The sequence below is a fragment of the Ochotona curzoniae genome, unplaced genomic scaffold (assembly GCF_017591425.1).
Source record: "Ochotona curzoniae isolate NIBS_2020 unplaced genomic scaffold, NIBS_Ocur_1.0 contig_3498, whole genome shotgun sequence".
Taxonomy (NCBI): Eukaryota; Metazoa; Chordata; class Mammalia; order Lagomorpha; family Ochotonidae; genus Ochotona; species Ochotona curzoniae.
In genome coordinates, this window is record NW_024465885.1 from 14,878,749 (window position 1) to 14,896,884 (window position 18,136).

At 33.6% G+C, this 18,136-nt stretch overlaps 1 protein-coding gene across 1 annotated transcript in view; it reads right to left on the reverse strand.

The window, feature by feature from the left end:
- Positions 1-10,596: 10,596 nt before the first annotated feature.
- The window catches only part of EPHA6 (EPH receptor A6), a 795,505-nt gene continuing 787,965 nt past the window's right edge, over positions 10,597-18,136 (reverse strand). Inside the window, 2 exon segments of the mRNA XM_040980604.1 lie at positions 10,597-10,711; positions 11,609-11,758. Of these exon segments, the coding sequence (XP_040836538.1) occupies positions 10,597-10,711; positions 11,609-11,758 (265 nt within the window).

Below are 18,136 nucleotides of genomic sequence, written 5' to 3' on the forward strand. Positions count from 1 at the left end.
ACATTTATATGTTGATATACAGATACAGACAAGGGTGTGTCAACATGTTTGCAGGAAGATGCACTTAATATATAGTTTTAGGGGTGGGTGTTTGTTGCAGCAGTTAAGGTTGTGCTTTAAATTTAATTTGAAAGGCACATTTTATAGAGGAGAGAGGGAGAAAAGGAGAGAGAGAGAAAGAGAGAGAGAGATATTTATCCATTGATCCACTCCCTAAATGGCTGCAACAGCAAGAGCTGAGCGGATCTGAAACCAGATGAGGAGACCTCATCCTGGTCTCCCATGCCGGTGCAGGGATTCAAGAACCTGGGCTGTCCTCTGCTGCTTTCCCAGGCCACAAACAGGGAGCTAGTTGGAGTTTCAGGCTCCTGACTTTTGTCTGGCTCATCTCTTGTGTCTTATGGTTATTTAGGGAGTGAACAAGCAGGTATGTTCTTTTTTTTTGGTCTAACTTTCAAAAAAGTAAAATAAGCCAAAATTTAAAGACAGATATGTTTATTTTGGTGCAAAATTTTGAAATCCATGCATAGCTTTTTCATAATAGAAATTTCCACAAACTCTTTGAAGATCCTTTACATATGGATTTCAAAAACAATTTGCTGGGCTGAGGTTGTGTTTCAGTGGGTAAAGCCTGCACCTATGAAGCCGGCATCACATATGGACGCCATTTCCTCCTGCTGGCTCCTTGAAACTCTCATTATGCAACTATCTGGTTGATATCTCCATTTGAATACCTTTAGACACCTCAGGCATTTTGTCTCTAAAACATAAATCTTAATTTTTCCTCCTCTAACCTACTCCTTTTCTATCATCATTGAATCAGTTGTTTATCCTCAAAATAATTTATCATTTACTCTCTTCATCCTTCACCCACCCTCTGTTCACCTCACTCAAGTTCTTTCACCTAACCTTCTTTGGCCTCCTGTTTTCTTCTTACCATGAACACTGTCTTCTCTACTCCCAGATACTTCAATTCCTATCTGCTCCCTCTGCCTGGAATGCTGTTTTCCTGAATCTTCTCATGACTGCTTCCTTCATGTTTTATAGGTATCAATTAGATATCAGATATGCACATCCTTTGGGATTTCCCTCAATACCTAATATGGCAAAGCTACAGCCATGCTATATAACATTACTAGTGTAATTAACAATCAACACATGGTTGTTTCTTTATTGTGTCTCTTCATCACTTGAAGGTCAACTTTTTAATGGAGGGACCTTATATGTCTTAATCAGTGCATGGTCAGTGCTTGCAACAGGATACTGGTACATAGTGATGGTCAGTAAACATTAGTTAGAAAAATTAATGGATTTACAGATCAATACATTTTGAGGTAAGTCAATACATATGCACTTGTTTGAAATGACAGCGAAATATAATTCTGGATTGGTAAATAGCCATGGCTTCTATTAACTTGTTTTAATATTTGTTACGTACTCAAAAGAGGCAAACTCTGAGTTTTGATAGGTCAAATGATAACTTTTGCTGTTATGTTAAATTACAGATATGTAATTATTGCATTTAATGGTAAAATGAGCAAGAGAATATTTTGGTTTGAAATTATGAAGAAAATAAGCAATTTATATTATACTGTAATGGGTTTTACTCCTGTGTGAAGCATGCCATTTTGGTGAACTTTTAAGAGCTGAATAAAGTGGAAGCAGTGAAAAATATACAGCAGCAACTGTAAACCATAAAATAACTATAAAAACATATGGTCACTATTTTGAATTCACAATGCCCAGCGGATTTTCTTATAGTGTTTCCATTTATGACAAAATGAAGGAGTTGTCTTTCTTCAGCAGAGCCGTATGAGATGTCTGACCGATGTTAGATAAAGAAGACTAACTGCAGGAAGAGTAACACAGCATTTGCTTTCTACTTCAGAACTGCAAAGTTGTAAGCATTAAGAGATTCAATGAAATTATAGTATACAGGGACTTTCTCTTAACTATGTAAAACAATCACAAGGAGAAAGCAATCTCCTTGAAATAAAATAACAGAGATCAAAAGATATGACATAAAATTAATATGCAGCTACTGTATCTTTTAAACATATAAATCTCTGTTTAAAAGTATGAGCTGTTATTAAAAGACAACCCTTTAAATTCAGTTATTTTTGCATCTTATTCTGTTTTCAATAGAAAAAAACCTGTTAATTATTAATAGGATAACTAATAGGAATACAGTGCTCTGAGATTCCAATGTTCAGTCAGTGCATTGTTTGCAAATTTTTATTGCATATATCAGAAATAAAAGAAAGTATTATGGAAATGTTAAGAAATATGATAATTTGGTCTATTAAATCTTAAACCTTTTCAATTTTAATACATTGATAAGGCTTCTTTCTGATTTCATGAATCAATCTATATTTTAATGACTATTAGATTTATTAATGTTAACATTTCCATGCTCTCTCTATATATTAGTCTCAACATTACTGATACACATAATGTGGCATAAGTTTTAGTCACTTTTTTCTAAATTTTTGTTTTATTCTAATGAGGTAACAATTTAAACACAGATTCTTCTTTGTATTACACTTGTATCTTTTCCTCAAATTAAATAAAACTTGCTTTACTACTGTCCTCCACATTCATGCTCTCTCTGACTTTTCAATAATGAAGTTTTTATAGCCAATCTCTCATTTTAGGCATAAGAAACAGACTGTTAGTTAACAATTATTCCTTCAAAATTCAAAATTAAGTTCTTAAAGCATCCACTACTTAGGAAGTTGGAATAAAGCATATCTTCTGAAAAATGTCCTGAAGACATTTACTGACTTTTTCATGGTCAAAAATAGATGTGATTCACAAAATGCTTAATAACATACTATAAATCAAATACATACAGTAATGTTTAAAATTGTTTCTAATATTTCTTCACACTATTCATGTTATTGTGTCCTGCCTACCTCCAAAATCCTTCCCCCCATTTTTAGCTATTGATGGAGTTAAAGTTTGAAATTATATCAAGCCTCTATTCTTTTGTAAGCATAAAATGCATTTTTGCATAGTATGAATATATTAATATAATTTTCTATGAAGGCATATATACCATATGGAAAGAAAGACAAGATTAATTAAAAATGTCAATGATATATATTCATACATATTAAACCTTAGTTCCCATGCACTGCAGAAAAATTTTTTAAACCTCTACTATTTATTATAATATCATCTATGATATTCAGCATTGTCTTAAGGATGCCTGGAGAATATGGTAATAATAGCTCTAGATAATACACCAAAGGGATATTGAAGCAAGTTCAACTTAACAATGTTCACATCAATCATACTGACAGAAAAATAGCTTGTTCTGTTACAGGTGTGTTAGCAAGAGAGTGGCCATGGATTTGTCAGAGCTCTAAAGATCATTATTTTAAGAAGATGTTATTTAAAGATGAAAATAACACATGGCAATAAATAAAGCACATATAGTTAAATAAAAACGTCATTATGACTTTACAATATTACTATGTAGATTAGAATTTGAAAGAGATAAAAAGTTAATACTCTGTATGAAAAAAATGTTAATGGATTCAGGCTTTTTTTTTTCTGATTTAGTGACTCAAGATACATTTAAATGAAAATTTTACAAAGGCAATTTGTATCTCAATGTATATAGTTCATTCCACAAATAATAAAGTATAGACGAGAGACATGCAATAATAAAATCAGTAGAGAAAACATTTTAAATTTAGTGAAAACCTTGAGACTCATTTTCACTCACATTCTCAAACTAGCAGAATTTTTTCCATTAACATTATTTTAGACATTTAATGATACTGAGTCTTTCTAAAACAAAAGACTGCTATCTCAAAGAAATATTGTGTAAATATTAAATTTGAATTTGATAAAGTGATTCTTCTGTGCTGAGTTTTCTTCATATAGTAATATTTTTCTTTATAGTAATTTTCTTTATAGTTTTTAATAGTAATAAATTATTCTGGGATAAAGGTAGTTTTCTCTTCAACAAGCACTGATGATGAAGAGACTCTTGATATTAACTATGTAAGAATCCTGAAGTAACTTGTCCTCATTTCATCATTTACTAGAACACTCAAAAGCCACAGCTTAGTTATTCTTGTTTATTTTTGGGTTGATAGCTTATTATCTAAAAGTGGCTTTCTAAAAGCCTGGCCATTGTGGGAATCTGGGTAGCGAACCTGTACATGGGAGCTTTATCTCTTGTTGGTTTTTCAAAAAAAGTGGAATTGGGACTGGCAATGTGCTAAGCCTCTGCCCGCAGTGCTGGTATCCCAAATGAGCACCAGTGTAAGTCCCAAGGGCTCCATTTTCTATCCAGTTCTCTGCTGTTAGTCTGGAAAGGCAGCAGAGGAGAGTTCAAGTCCTTTGGCCTCTGCATCCATGTGGGAAACATGGAAGAAGCTCCTGGCTGCAGTCAGCCCAGCTCTGGCCATTTGGGCCATTAAGCAGTGAACCAGCAGATGGAAGATCTCCTTCTCCTCTCTCTGTACCTCTTTCAAATAAAAAATAAACACATCTTAAAAGAAAGTAGAAACCACATCTTTCTATTACATGTAAAAGTTATCTTTCATCCTTCCTTATCTGCTAGGATGTTATCTATACATCTATATCATCTATATCTATCTAACTATGTATATATTTGAGAGAGAAAGAGACCATCCACTGACTCATTCCCCAAGTGTCCACAGGCTCAGGCTGAGTTGGGTCAAAACCAGGAACTAGGAACTCAATTAGGTCTATCACAGAACTAGCAGGGACGCTGCCCTGTAGGATCTGCATTAGCTAGAAGGTGGAGTCAGGGGCAGGAGCCAGGTAGCTGAACAAGGTAATTAGATTGAGGATGTAAGTATCTTAAATTGCCCTTAGGTAACTTTTCTTCATTACTTCGTTGTTGTTATTAGTATTTTGCTTTGTATTAAAAATAGGGAATGCTTCACGAATTTTCATGTTATCCATTTTACTTGATAGTCATGGTTACAGAGAGAAAGAAAGAGATCTTCCATGTGCTGGTTCACTCCCTAAATGGCCATATGGCCAGAGCTGGGCCAGTCTGAAGCCTTCCCAGGCCTTTCGCTGGGAGCTGGGTCCAAAGTAGAGCAGCAAGGACTAGAACCATTGCCCGAATTTGATGACATTGCTGCAGGCAAAGGATTGGCCTTTAATGCCACTGCATGTTGCCTTTGCCTTTGTTATTCTTGAAAATAGTTACGTGTTAAGGGTAGTTGCAGTCTCCTTTGAAATTTTCCCTCTAAAATCTTTTCTTAATGGAGATTTGACACTCTAATTAACTAGCTTGTAAGTTATGCTTAACTTTGGAAGAAAATTTGACTCTCATCTAGAAAGCGAAAAAATAAACTATAGGTGACTTGATTCATTAAGAGGTAAACTTATAGTTGCCATATTTTTTTTCCTGAAAATGAAGTTTATTCATTTTGTAGTGCTTTAATTCCTTTAGCAACAGAAATTTTTCTTTCAATTTTTTCTTTCATTTTAAACAGTAATTTTGAGTCAACACTGGTAAAATAAAAGTAAACTTTCAGATACATTGTAAAGTCTTCTAAAAAAGCAAATGCTAACCAAACAAAAAATTCTTTTACATAAGTAGAAAAGAAGCTTTCAGTTAAGGTACAATACTTTCTTAATAATTTGATCTAATGGTAATTTGAATGTAATTATGAAGAAAAAAGAATTAGTTAAACTGTACTTTAATGAAATCTACCCTTTCTGAGTCTTCTGGTCATTCCCCCCCACCCACAACACATGTTTATATATCATATTCCTTATAACCAAAAACTAGGTTTTTATTCTAAGAAATCTTTGAAACACCTAATTTTGAGCTATTTTGGGGAATAGAGAATTGTAAGGTATTTACTTTTAGGCTGTAAAATATAAGATTTCTCTTTTCTTTATATCAGTTAGTTATATACTAATGCTAGTCATGAGCAATCACCTGGTTAACTGGGTCATGTTTAAAGGGATTTCAATCCCTGTAGTTCATAATAATTATGACATTTAGCAAAGAAAGTGAATTAGCTTGGGGTGCATGAAATTAATTCCAGAATTATTTTTGAAAAAATTCTGATAGTTTCTAATTACATGCATCTTTGAGGTAACAAGTTAGCATACTATCTGTGATGTTTGGTACCAGACAATAAAATCTGTGAATCCTAATCAGATTCAATTGTTTATGCGAGAAATCCTGTTTTAGAGAACCCAGAAAACATGTTGCCCTCTACCAAATGGAGTCTAAGGTGTTTGAAAATAACTCTTTGAGAGTTTTGGAATCAAAATAATTCTGTCTGTAGGGAATTGCAAATTCACATTGAACAAGTATTTATTTAGTTATTTATTTATTTAGTATGAAAAGCTGTAACCCCGTCAGTGACATGGCAACCAGAGGAAACGTAGAAATTAGACTCCAAGCTTTAACCTTCAACTGAAAATACTTGAAGGCAAAGCCATTCCTGTAATGCTCATTGTTTATTTGTGCACTTTGGAGTCATTCCATTGTCATTAAACTGGGCTACATAAAATTCACACTATTCACTGAACATTATGAAGACTGAAAAATTGTTGGATATGTTAATCGTAAACAACTAGAAGTTAGGTGACTTCATTGCCTACTGTTCTGAAGCAATAATTCTTTCAATTTTATTTTCATGCACTCCTCTAAATTTGAAAATTTTCACATAGAAAGAATTCTTAAAAACCTAACATTGGATAAGCAGTAACTTATGTATCCTCTATTTCATGGTACTTGAGCTTGAAAAAGTTAGGGTAACCACAGAAATGAAGCATCTGCTTTTTAATTTCTTTGTTGTGTCAAGGCATGAACATCACGTGTAAATTAATAGTAATGAATTTTGATTCTTAAAATACTAATTTGCTTTTAATTGATAATAATCTTGTTCACCAAAAGCTGTAAAAAGGATCATTATCACCCATTTTGAAATACTTTTCTAATGCACTTGGTTTCTATTAAGGAAAAGGTAGAGTCCATACCATTTTTGCACGGCAATGTTCCCATTTATGTGGTAAAATTCCAAATAGTGAAGGACAATTTTTGCAACTTCCTCTCTAAGCCTCTTCTAAAGAGATCTGTAAAATATTTTAGATTTGCTATTCTATCTTCTTAATGGTGATAGGGATAGGAAGTGGAGTGATAGACGCTGGTAAAAGTAAAATAAATAAATAAAATGGTAGCTACAAGACTGCTTAATTTGGTGATGGTTTAACAAATGTTAAAGAATAATACAGAGTGAAACAACACATGCCTTTTAAAATTATAACATGCATAGCTTATCTGTCAATAGCTGTATGTGCGAAAAATCATGTTGAAATTCAGGGCTGGTGTTGGGGCACAGTGACCAAAGCTGCCTCCTGTGATGCCAGCACCACATACGGATGCTGGTTTGAGGTCTGGCTGCTCTACTTCCAATCCTGTTTCCTGCTAAAGGCGGTGGAAACGAGCAGAAGAGGACTATGTGCGTGCCTCCCTGCACCCACATGGCAGACCCAAGTGGAGTTCCTGGTTTCTGGTTTCTGCATGGTCCAGTCCCTGAAGTGGCCATCTCGGGAAGGAAACAAAACCTAGAAGATGTCTCTCTTCTGTCCCTCCTTGTCTTTCTCTAATTCTGATTTTAAATCAATCAACTTTTGAAATAAAAGTGCTGGAAATTTTTGATTCTTGTTAAGAATTTTGCTGTTTTTGATCACCTTTTCTTAGGTGATAATTTAAACGAATCATTTTTCTTCCTGACTGTACATGGTATTATTTCCAAATACACTTATTTAATGTGATAATGAATTGGCAACAGACAGGAAATTAATATCCACAAAATAAAGTGAAAAATGTTTCTTCTACTATTTTCAAAATTTAAAACCTTTCAACATTCTAAAAAATTAAGATAAGGCAGATTCATGAATGTATATTCATATTTTAGTTACCAAAATTTATTCTTGAATATTTGAGGCTTATGGAAATTATTTTCTTCCTATAAATTATATTTACACGAATTTTATATATTAAGTAGATTCAATTAATTGAGTCAGTAAATCTCAATGTTTTATGCAAGATTTCTAAATGACTTTGCTGGATATTATAGTACCTGGGATCACAGACCCATGACTGGGAGGCAGAAAAGAAGTAGATATTTTTATATTTTAATGTTTTTGTTTAATTTTGCACATTTTATCCTTGCTCTGACCATGATGAGGTTCAAAATTACAATAAAGATTATCATGCTTCTAATTTAGACACATAGAAATGTAAGTAAAAGGAAATTTGGAAATCAGTGTGAGATGACAGTGAAAGTGAGTTTTATGATACTATAAATAGCAGAAAAGGAAAAGAAAGAAGTGCAAATTAGTCAGATTAAAATCATCAGATTTTTCTGAAAGAAATATTCTTAACAGTCATGTATAACCTTGTAATCACAGAATGCCCAACCCACAGAAGTTCAAATACTTTAACAGAATTTATTTCATCAAGTTACACAGATGTCATTGGTAGAATCCTATGGAGGACATTATTCTATTCTTAATTTTTCTAAATACCTTTTTGTCATATTATAAAAATAAATATATGATTAATAAATTTAACCTCTTTTACATATGTTATCATTTAATATATATCTGAAGACAGGTACATATGCAAATTTTATATTTCCTCTAACTGTATCCATATTTGTGTAAATGTATCAAGCAAACTATAGACAGTCTATGAGAGATGTATGACCATGCAGGTTGATGACTAGGAAATGTGGCTAGCTATTTCTGACACACTTAAAAAGTGATGGATTTCCCACTGTTTTTTTTTTTCACTTTAAGAAATACTCTGAAGTGTTCCTTCTATCTCTATACATTATTTTCAATTAAAAAAGTCAAGCTGTGGTGGGCAAAAGCCAGGAGACAAATCAGCAAAAGAAAATATGCTGAAAGACTTAGCAGAATGGGATAAAGGAAAGGAAAAAGGAAAAAAGTGATATTCTCTTAGTAGGATGCTACTATTACAAAACATGTTACTTAGGTAGCAGATGAGGATATGAGTAGGGCAGTTTTGTCTCTGAATCAAATGAAAAGGTATTTATTAAATTAGAATATGTAGACAACTTGCTGTGAATTTTTTCTCCCTTAATGTATTCTCCTTACTTTTACACTTAGCACAGCAGTCCTTTTTGTAATTGTATAAGGATCAACTGACTTTACAATTCTCTTTATTCTTAAGATGGCACTATTTTAATAAGTGATTCTGCTTAATCTACTGGAAAAATATTTGTTCCTGTTACATGTCTCTGAAATTATAATGGTAGCATTTGCTTGCTGTGTTCACATTTTGATGTAACTGCTTTATGTGTCTAAGTTTATACTCACTATATGTATATATGCTCATATGCCTATATATGCACACACATACATATGCTCAAGTGTAAGATCTGTTTATAGAATCTATGGAGTATTTGTATTTATTTTTTCAGATGTTTAAGAAACACTTTAGCATGTTTTTGGGACTTATCTTTGCATACAAGGATAACAATTCATAAAATTGCAAATATAATGACATCAGATAATCATCTAGATGTATTTATTTTTTTTTGGACCACCATAACACTTTGATCAAATTCTGTGTAAATCAATTAAATATTTTATTTTTTACCTTATATTGAATGATATGATCTTAGACCTTCTATTCTAAGCTGTTCTGCTGGGAACAAGGAATTTTCTCAGTGCTTTGACAATTACTTATGTAAACTTATGATGGTAAATCAAAAGAATAGTCACGGGTTTATTTCATGCTTCATTCTATGAAAGCCCTCAAAGCAAGGGAGTCACTCCTGTTCTTTCCAGGAGAAATTTAAGAAGGTAGTAGAGAAATATACTATAGTAAGTAAAAAATTAGAGGGGAAAAGCCTCTCAACTACATTCTACTATGAAGTATGTAGAACACTATAAAGTTAATTAGAAAGAATATAGACAAACCTTGCAAGATTGAAAAGCACAGTATTTTTCACCCTCTACCTCCCAAAAACCCTTCTCTCACCATAGTCACAACCAACAAGAATTCAGTACATGGAGTCAGTGGTCATCACTGCAAATAATTCTAACAACATCAGGTACCAACAATTAAATGATTGAAAAATAAAGCAACCCATAGTGTTGACTGAATACAATTATCTAAAATATATTTATGACAATTTGGAAGCTACTTGACCACAAAATAGGAAAGAAAAGTCAACTATTCCTTCCTCATCTACCATCAAACTCTACATGCATCATTAAGAATGCCACACCTTGACAAATTCCTTCTGGTTAAGTCCATGAATACATCCCCAACACAAATACTGCCTGTACAAAATTACACATCCATGCTGAGTTTATCACTGAGTAGTGATAATCTGTAGTGGGCCAGGGTTATTCAGACAGGTTCAATGGCAGCATGATGTTAAAATCCAGGTTGAAGCATAAACATAAAGTATGTGCTTAGAGTCTGAGCAGGAGAGCATGGTTTGTGAAGTGATGTCTGGAGAATCCAAAGAAAAGGTAGAAGAGAGGGTATCCTTCATTTTAGAAATGCTGAGGCACAAAACACAGGTGCGTGTTGTACTTTCATACGTGAAATCCTTTCTCCTGTATGTGCATCATGTGTAAACGCAAAGTCTGTATACTGCTGACTATTCGTCTCTGGTGTCCAATGAGTATGACTCCAATTCTCCTAATGTCACTGAGCAAGAGAGAGAGGGAGAGAAGGAGAGAGAGACAGAGAGCTGCTAAGTATGACAGATAGAAAGTAAACATTTAGATCTACTAAACATGCACGATGTTACATTTGACAAAAAATTGTGGAGCTTATTGAGAAGAGATAAAAATGAACAGTTCAGTGTTTACTTTTTTCTGTTTGTTTCTCTGAATCCACAGAATACATTCATCTGAAACTTAACTAAATGAGAAAAATTTAATATCTAGATATCTAAGTAATGTTTAAACATTTCAAATGCCTAAAGGTTATATAATTTAAGTACACAGTATATTAGCAAGATGCTCATACAATGCAGAAGGCATAATGTCTACTGCATTTAATCCGAAGACAATTCTTTGAATTTAACCATTTGCAATTTCTATCATGATCTAAAAGAAACTGAAATTTCATATTATTCAATGTAATCATCATAGCATCTTGTCTAAAAGATGCACAATGTACATTTTTATTGTGCCTGGGCAGAGAGTCATCTTTGAGACATTAAAGAGTGGTTGAGCATTACAGTATAAAGAAGAGCCTCTGAAATAATGTAATATTGTATTACTTTGATGTAGGTAATGAGAATTAGTCACAGAATATTAATATGTGATACAACTGTGTTGATGGAAAGTATATGATAGGAACAGGAGTAATATGCATTTTAGAAAATATTAAAATTTAAATGGTTATTTGAATTAAATATATTTTTCAAAGACAATAATTAAACATATAATGTCTACCTTCTATTAGAATGGTTATCAGGAAGAAAGAGTTTGAAAATCACAGAGTAGCCATTGGGAACGTATTTTTGATATAACATTTGAATATGTTATCATTTTTTGTGGTATGTGTGGTTACAGTAATGATCCTGGCATCACTTACTCAATGCTCATTCTTGAAATCAGGTCAAAAGTTGTAAATCCTGCTGCCATGAAGTTATTTTTATATTGCCCCATCTTTATAGAATCCAGCCAGTCACCGACTGTAAGAAATAAAGGATATTCGGAAACTTCACCAGGGGAATCTGGCATTCTAGAAGGAAAAGAACCACAAAGACTATTTAAAACAAAATTCAAAATCACTTAGCTTTCTGTTTGCTCTTATAATCTTGTCAGCTCTAATTTTTACCTTCTACTTTATCATCTTTAATTTCCATCTTATTCAAACCAGTGATTTTAAACAAAATGTTTTTGTCTAATCAACTTCTTCTCCCTGGTGGAACAATATTCTTAGTTTCTTTTGTCTTTTTCTATCTTTTCCTACTACTGGGTGTTACATTTGCTAGATCTTGAGAAAGCTTAATTTTGGCTGTCTTTGCTTAATTATTTTTGTATTGCATAAGATTGCATATTACATTTGGGGATTTAATATGCAATATTAAATTTGGGGATTTAAAGACAAGGGCCCACTTGTCATCACCCCTAAAGAGAGTAAGCCACCATCAACTGCTCCAACGTCCACTTTCTGACTTGCTACTGAGTCCCTGCCCCTTTTGGCCCCCATCTTGGCCTCACTGACCCTCCTTTTTATGGTAAAAACATCAACTGAGCCTCTATTTTTGTCCCAACATTCAACATGAATATATAACTTGCGAAAAAGTAAGTTCTGCTGTGATAGAGTTCAGTTTCATGAGAAGATTGACATACACCCAAGCAACAATCACCATCAGGTCATATTAATAAGAAAAAGGAATCTAGCTTTCATAGTTCTCAAAGGCAGTGAACAACAATCCTTTTCTTTACATTTACATCCTCATACAAAGGGCACTGAGATTGTGAATAGTTTTGTAATTTAGTAAAAATTACAATTGTCTACCAAGAAAACAAAGAAATGCAAGTTTGATATTTTTGGAAGATGTCGGTATATATTGTGCATATTTACAACTCTACATAAATGACAAAGAGGTTGATATGGTTATATATGAGCTGACACAATAGCTAAAGTTTAAGGCAAGAAAAAATGGAATAAATAATAAAATTAGCATAACAATAACAATGGTATATTTATGTTTTTCAGGAAATAAAATGCATTATTCTCATAGAATACATGAAAATTAATTACAAAATATTTAGCATGCTTAAAAATATTTGGTAAAGTGCTTTTAGTAAAATCTATGTGTTATATACCCTCTAGGATAATAAATCAGATTTAAAATTTTTTGATTGGAGTTCATATTAATTAGGAAAACAACAAATCTTTTAAAAGTAGTATAATATTTTCTAATTAATGAAAATTTCCTTATTAGAAGTTAATTGTGGATTATTTTATTTTATCAAAATATCGAGAGTTTGTCCAAATTCCTTTTACTCTGTTTTTAATTTTTTTTTATTATTAACATTTTTTATTTTAACAATCTTTACATGGTTAATTTGTGCATAAAGGGTCAAGGGCTACAGGAAAGTGGGTAAGACTATTTCCATATTGTTTCCTTCATATATCTGAGGTACAGGGGGATATTGAGGGAGAAGCCCCACCTGATTTCCCACCCACCCCAAGTCCCGCATGTGGGGCGTGCTCCGAGATACTCGTTGAAGTGGTTTCAATAGGTCACCAGTTTTGAAATTGCTGCCAATCTTGCCTCTCCAAACAGGATGAGGTTGTTGAAAAATCCATTAATTGTTTTTAATTTTTTATAAGTGAGAGAATAAAAGCATTCACGGAGACTTAAGAATAGCCACAGCTTTAAGCATTCTTATTTGGAACAGTTTAAGATTTATTTATTTTTAGTTTTATTGAAAAGTCAGATATACAGAGGAGAAGAGACAGAGAGGAAGATATTCCATCCATTGATTCACTCCCCATGTGGCCACAATGCCTGGTACTGAGCCGACTCAAAGCCAGAAGCCAGGAGCCTCTTTTGGGTCTCTCATGCAGATGAAGTGTCCCAAGGCTTTGGGCCACGTTGGACTGCTTTCCCAGGCCACAAGCAGGGAGCTGGATGGGAAGCAGGGCTGTTGGGATTAGAACATGTAGGGATCCTGGCACATGCAAGGCGAGGACTTCAGAGACTAGGCTACTGTGCCAGGCCCATGAATTGAAACAATTTGTCATGCTCTTTGCCTTTCACATTTGAATCATGTAAGCAAGCAGATAATAACACATGAACATCCATGATCATCCAACATGAAATAAGAGCTGTTCCTCTGTGAACCCGTATAGCATATACCTGCTATATAACTCTGGTATTGTTCTACTAAGTATGAGTAGGAATGAGTTAAGTTTTAAGGTTAAAGCTTGCGGTGAATGTGAAAAAAAAAAATGCTACCTTTAAAAATTGCCCTGAAAAATCCCTTGAACTTCTCTTAAGTTACCAGGACCTAAGCCATTTATGATCTCAGGTTGTTTCAGGAAGTTGGCTCAACTCCCAAGAACTCTGATTAAAATCACTTCAAATTTGGGACAGAGTTTTTAACTAAGGCCTAAAATTTCTTTGCTTGACTGCTACATTGTCCACATTTCTCCCCTTAAGCCATTCTTTTCAGCACTACTCAATTCTGTTACCACAATTATTATTTGGGATTCTAAATTACAATCTTTTCAGCTATTGTAAAAACTTTGATGTTAATTGTGATCTGTATATTTTAATCAGAACTACAATGATTCATGATTTTACCTGAAATAAAGATTAGTCATGTGCAGTGATTGAAAAACTGTTACAGCACTTACCAATAAATAGTTGAATTGTTGATAAATACCTCACTTTTTTCTAGGGATGGTGATATTGATGGTGACATTATACAAATTCATAGATAAGAGATAAAATAATAAAGATCTCCATGGAGAACAATTAAGCAGGTTTTTAAATTGTAGCACTTCTCCGTCTCCATTAAAATGTGTATTATCTTTTGCATTATTTCCCTAAATTACTTGAGTAGTTTCTATGAAATATACTTTGAGAAATATGGCTGTATTTAAACATCAAAATGGACAGGGTACCCTCAATGTGTTTAATAGAAATAGAACCACACATTGAATAATTGTCCTATTTTAAAACAGTACAGCTCTCTTTTCCTTTGTTTGTCAAATAAGTTTGTTGGAACTGAATGAAATTAAAAGAACATTTTGAAGAGACTTTTCTTTCATATTCCTCTACCATTCTTGCTGTACGTGTAATGGCAGGCGACTTCCATTTCTCTCTCATGAGATAGCACTGGAATAACTCTTGAGCTTACAAAATTTCATATCACTTGTCAGTGGAATTGTAATTCACTGATTTTATATCCTTAATAGGGAAAGGTCCTGGGAGGACACTCTGTATAGCAAATGGCTCAAATGGCCCGCTTTCCTGTTTCTAGGCATTCCCCATTTGCTCTTAGGATGGTTCAGTTCTATAATTTTCTTTCTCTCTACACATCTTTAGTAACCTAGTTACTCTCTGGCCTTTACACGACAGCACTGGCAGTTGATTCAGCAAGGTCAGGGCCTCCTCATTGTTCACAGCCACTGTGCAATAACTTTTGTTTCATTTCACAGCAATTTAAAAAGAAGTTGAAAAATGCCTCTATTTTCTAACTTTGAGGGCTCGCCATCATTTGCATGTGAATTCTCTGGAATATTACCTACTAAACAATAAATGTCCTTTCTTATCAAACATGCACCATGATAAATTCAGTCTGCGATTTGCTGAGCATGCAGACATTTCTGCTATTTGGTGATTAGTGGTTTCTGCCCACCTGAGAAATGACTCTACAGCAGAACCAGCAGCTCCCACTGAAAAAAGCACATATCATGGTCTGAAGGTCGAGGGTCTCATTTTTTTCCTCCTAAAAGTATGGAGGGGCTAGAATTGGAAAATTCTGGGTGTAAATTAGGGTCAATTTGGATAAAAGACATGACTGTTAAAATGGTAATGCTGTACTTTAAGATGCAATAAATACATGCAAGATGACTTCAAAAAGTGCATGATAAATTTACATTACCTTTTTATTCCAATTTCCAAGAAATTTTAAAGTCCTTTTATGCTCGTCATACATCTAAATATGTAAAAAAATTATTGCTTAGATTGAGCTAAGGTGTTTCTATTTCAACAAGCTCTTTGAGTTTATAATAGTAGTACTTGCTTAAAAGGTTCTTAGGATGTCAATAGATATCAATATTGTCATTATAAAAAAGGAAGGTTTTAACCCTTAAATGTCCTGTGTTTTATACTCATCATGCAATTATAATAGTAATGGAGCTTTTAGAGGTGTTGAAAATAAGTCAAGAAAGGTTATATTTTGAAGAATATTATTGCAAGGTAAGATTCCATTTTAATATCAAACCATGACATGACTAAGAGTTTTTCCAATAATATTCTAATTTCTTTTTTTGATAGTTCTTACATTTATATATGGTTAAGAGAAAAGCACACTTGGGATCTATTCTATTTTATTTTGCTTTTGTTTCACATGTTTTTGTGAATTTTCCATGTTTCAATATTCTTCATATTTTAATTAGTATAGAATATTTTCTATGCTGATGTTTTATAATTTGTTAATTTCCTGAAGCTAGAGTTAGATTGCAAATAATCTACTTTTATTGTAGGTGGTTGGGTAGTCCTAGGGTATGCATATATCTTTTTGACTTAGTTGGATTACTTCTTTAGGGAAAATAATCCATATGACAGAGAGTTCCTTTAATGTAATCTGGTTAAAAGTCCTCCCTGATGGCAGAACACATATCTCCTATGTCTCTCTGTTTTTTGTAGTACCTGGGGAAATGCTGAAATGTGCTACAGGAATTCATTAAATCATGAATGACTTCACCTTGAACTTTAAATTCTCTACAGAAGAGTTTCCATCATGACATGATGGTCAATCATGATACACAGTCTATTTCCAGTTACTTCCATTATTACAAAAAACTGGGGCCGCTGCCATGGTGCAGTAGGCTAAGCTTCTGCTTTTGGCATCACATATAGGCACTGCTTCATGTCCTGGCTGCCCCATTTCCTTTCAAGCTCCCTACTTATGGCCTGAGAAAGCAGTGAAGAATAGTTGAAGTCCTTGGGACTCTGCAACCAAATGAGAGTACTAGAGAAGTCTTTTAACATCTTACATCAGATCAGGTCAACTCTAATTGTAGTGGCCAATTGGAAGTGAATCAGTAGATGAAAGATCTATTCCACTCTCTCTGCTGCTCTGTAAATCTACTTTCAAATAAAAATGAAATCAATCTTTTAAAAAAAGTTCAAAAGATTTAGAACTAATTGAAATGACTATCAATCTATTCAGGAAGATGCTGTTTATTTAGCTTGTTTCTTATGTTGTAATAATATTTGTTGGTCTCCACTTGGAAGTTTCAGAAGTGGCAGTCACCATTCAAGTTGGGTAGTATAGGGTTAATGATTCATACACAATTATTACAAAACTTAGACAACAGCAAAGCTCATCTTATTGAGTATCACTGCTCTCATGTGAATATTTCATGATTTAGTTAATCTATAAAATAATCGAAATACATCTAACCTTTGAAGGAAAAATTCAACTACTCATTGTCCTCTATATAATTAAACCTAATAGTCACCTAAAATTAATGTTAAATTAATGAGATAATTTCAATATTTACAAATTTTAAAGCACAATTTTATTCAAATGCTTACAATTTCAAATGCATAAAATATGCCAAGTATCTTGCAGATACTTCAAGCACAGGTAGGATCTTTCTTAGCCAACAGCCTGACTCTGTAGTGCTACGTTGGAAAAGTGAATTTTTTGTCAGACTTTAAGTTTCAGTAAGGTTTTTAAAGGTGATTATTATTGGACCCAGCACGGTAGCCTAGTGGTTAAAGTCCTTGCCTTGCATGCGCTGGGATCCCATTTGGGTGCCGGTTCTAATACTGGTGGTCCTGCTTCCCATCCAGCTCCCTGCTTGTGGCCTGGGAAAGCAGTTGAGGATGACCTTGGGGATCCTGCACCTGCGTGGGAGACCCAGAAGAAGCTCCTGGCTCCTGCCTTTGAGTTGGCTCAGCTGTTGTGGCCACTTGGGGAATGAATCAATGGATGGAAGATCTTCCTCTCTTTCCTCCTTTCTATATATCTGTCTTTGCAATGAAAATAAAATAAATATTTTTAAAAAGTGGTTAATTTTAATTTCAATTTAAAAAAGACTAATTCTCATAATATTCTTGATAACTGATAAAATATATGCAAGAATGAATTAAAATTCAAAAAAATTTAATATTACACTTGGGCTTAAACATTGGAGTGGGGAGAGACAGAGACAGACAGCGGTAGCATAGGATACCCGTATATGCCTCCTATAACTTTCAAAGTTGTTCACTGCACTTCAAAGAAAGCCTTGTTTTAATGAGAAAATAAAACAAGGGTCAAAAAATAAGATTGCATCTTGTGTCCAGCTTCAATGCATTGACAATGGGTATCAAAATGTGGTCATGAAAAACAGACCGAGGCAGCATTTGGGCCCTAGGGG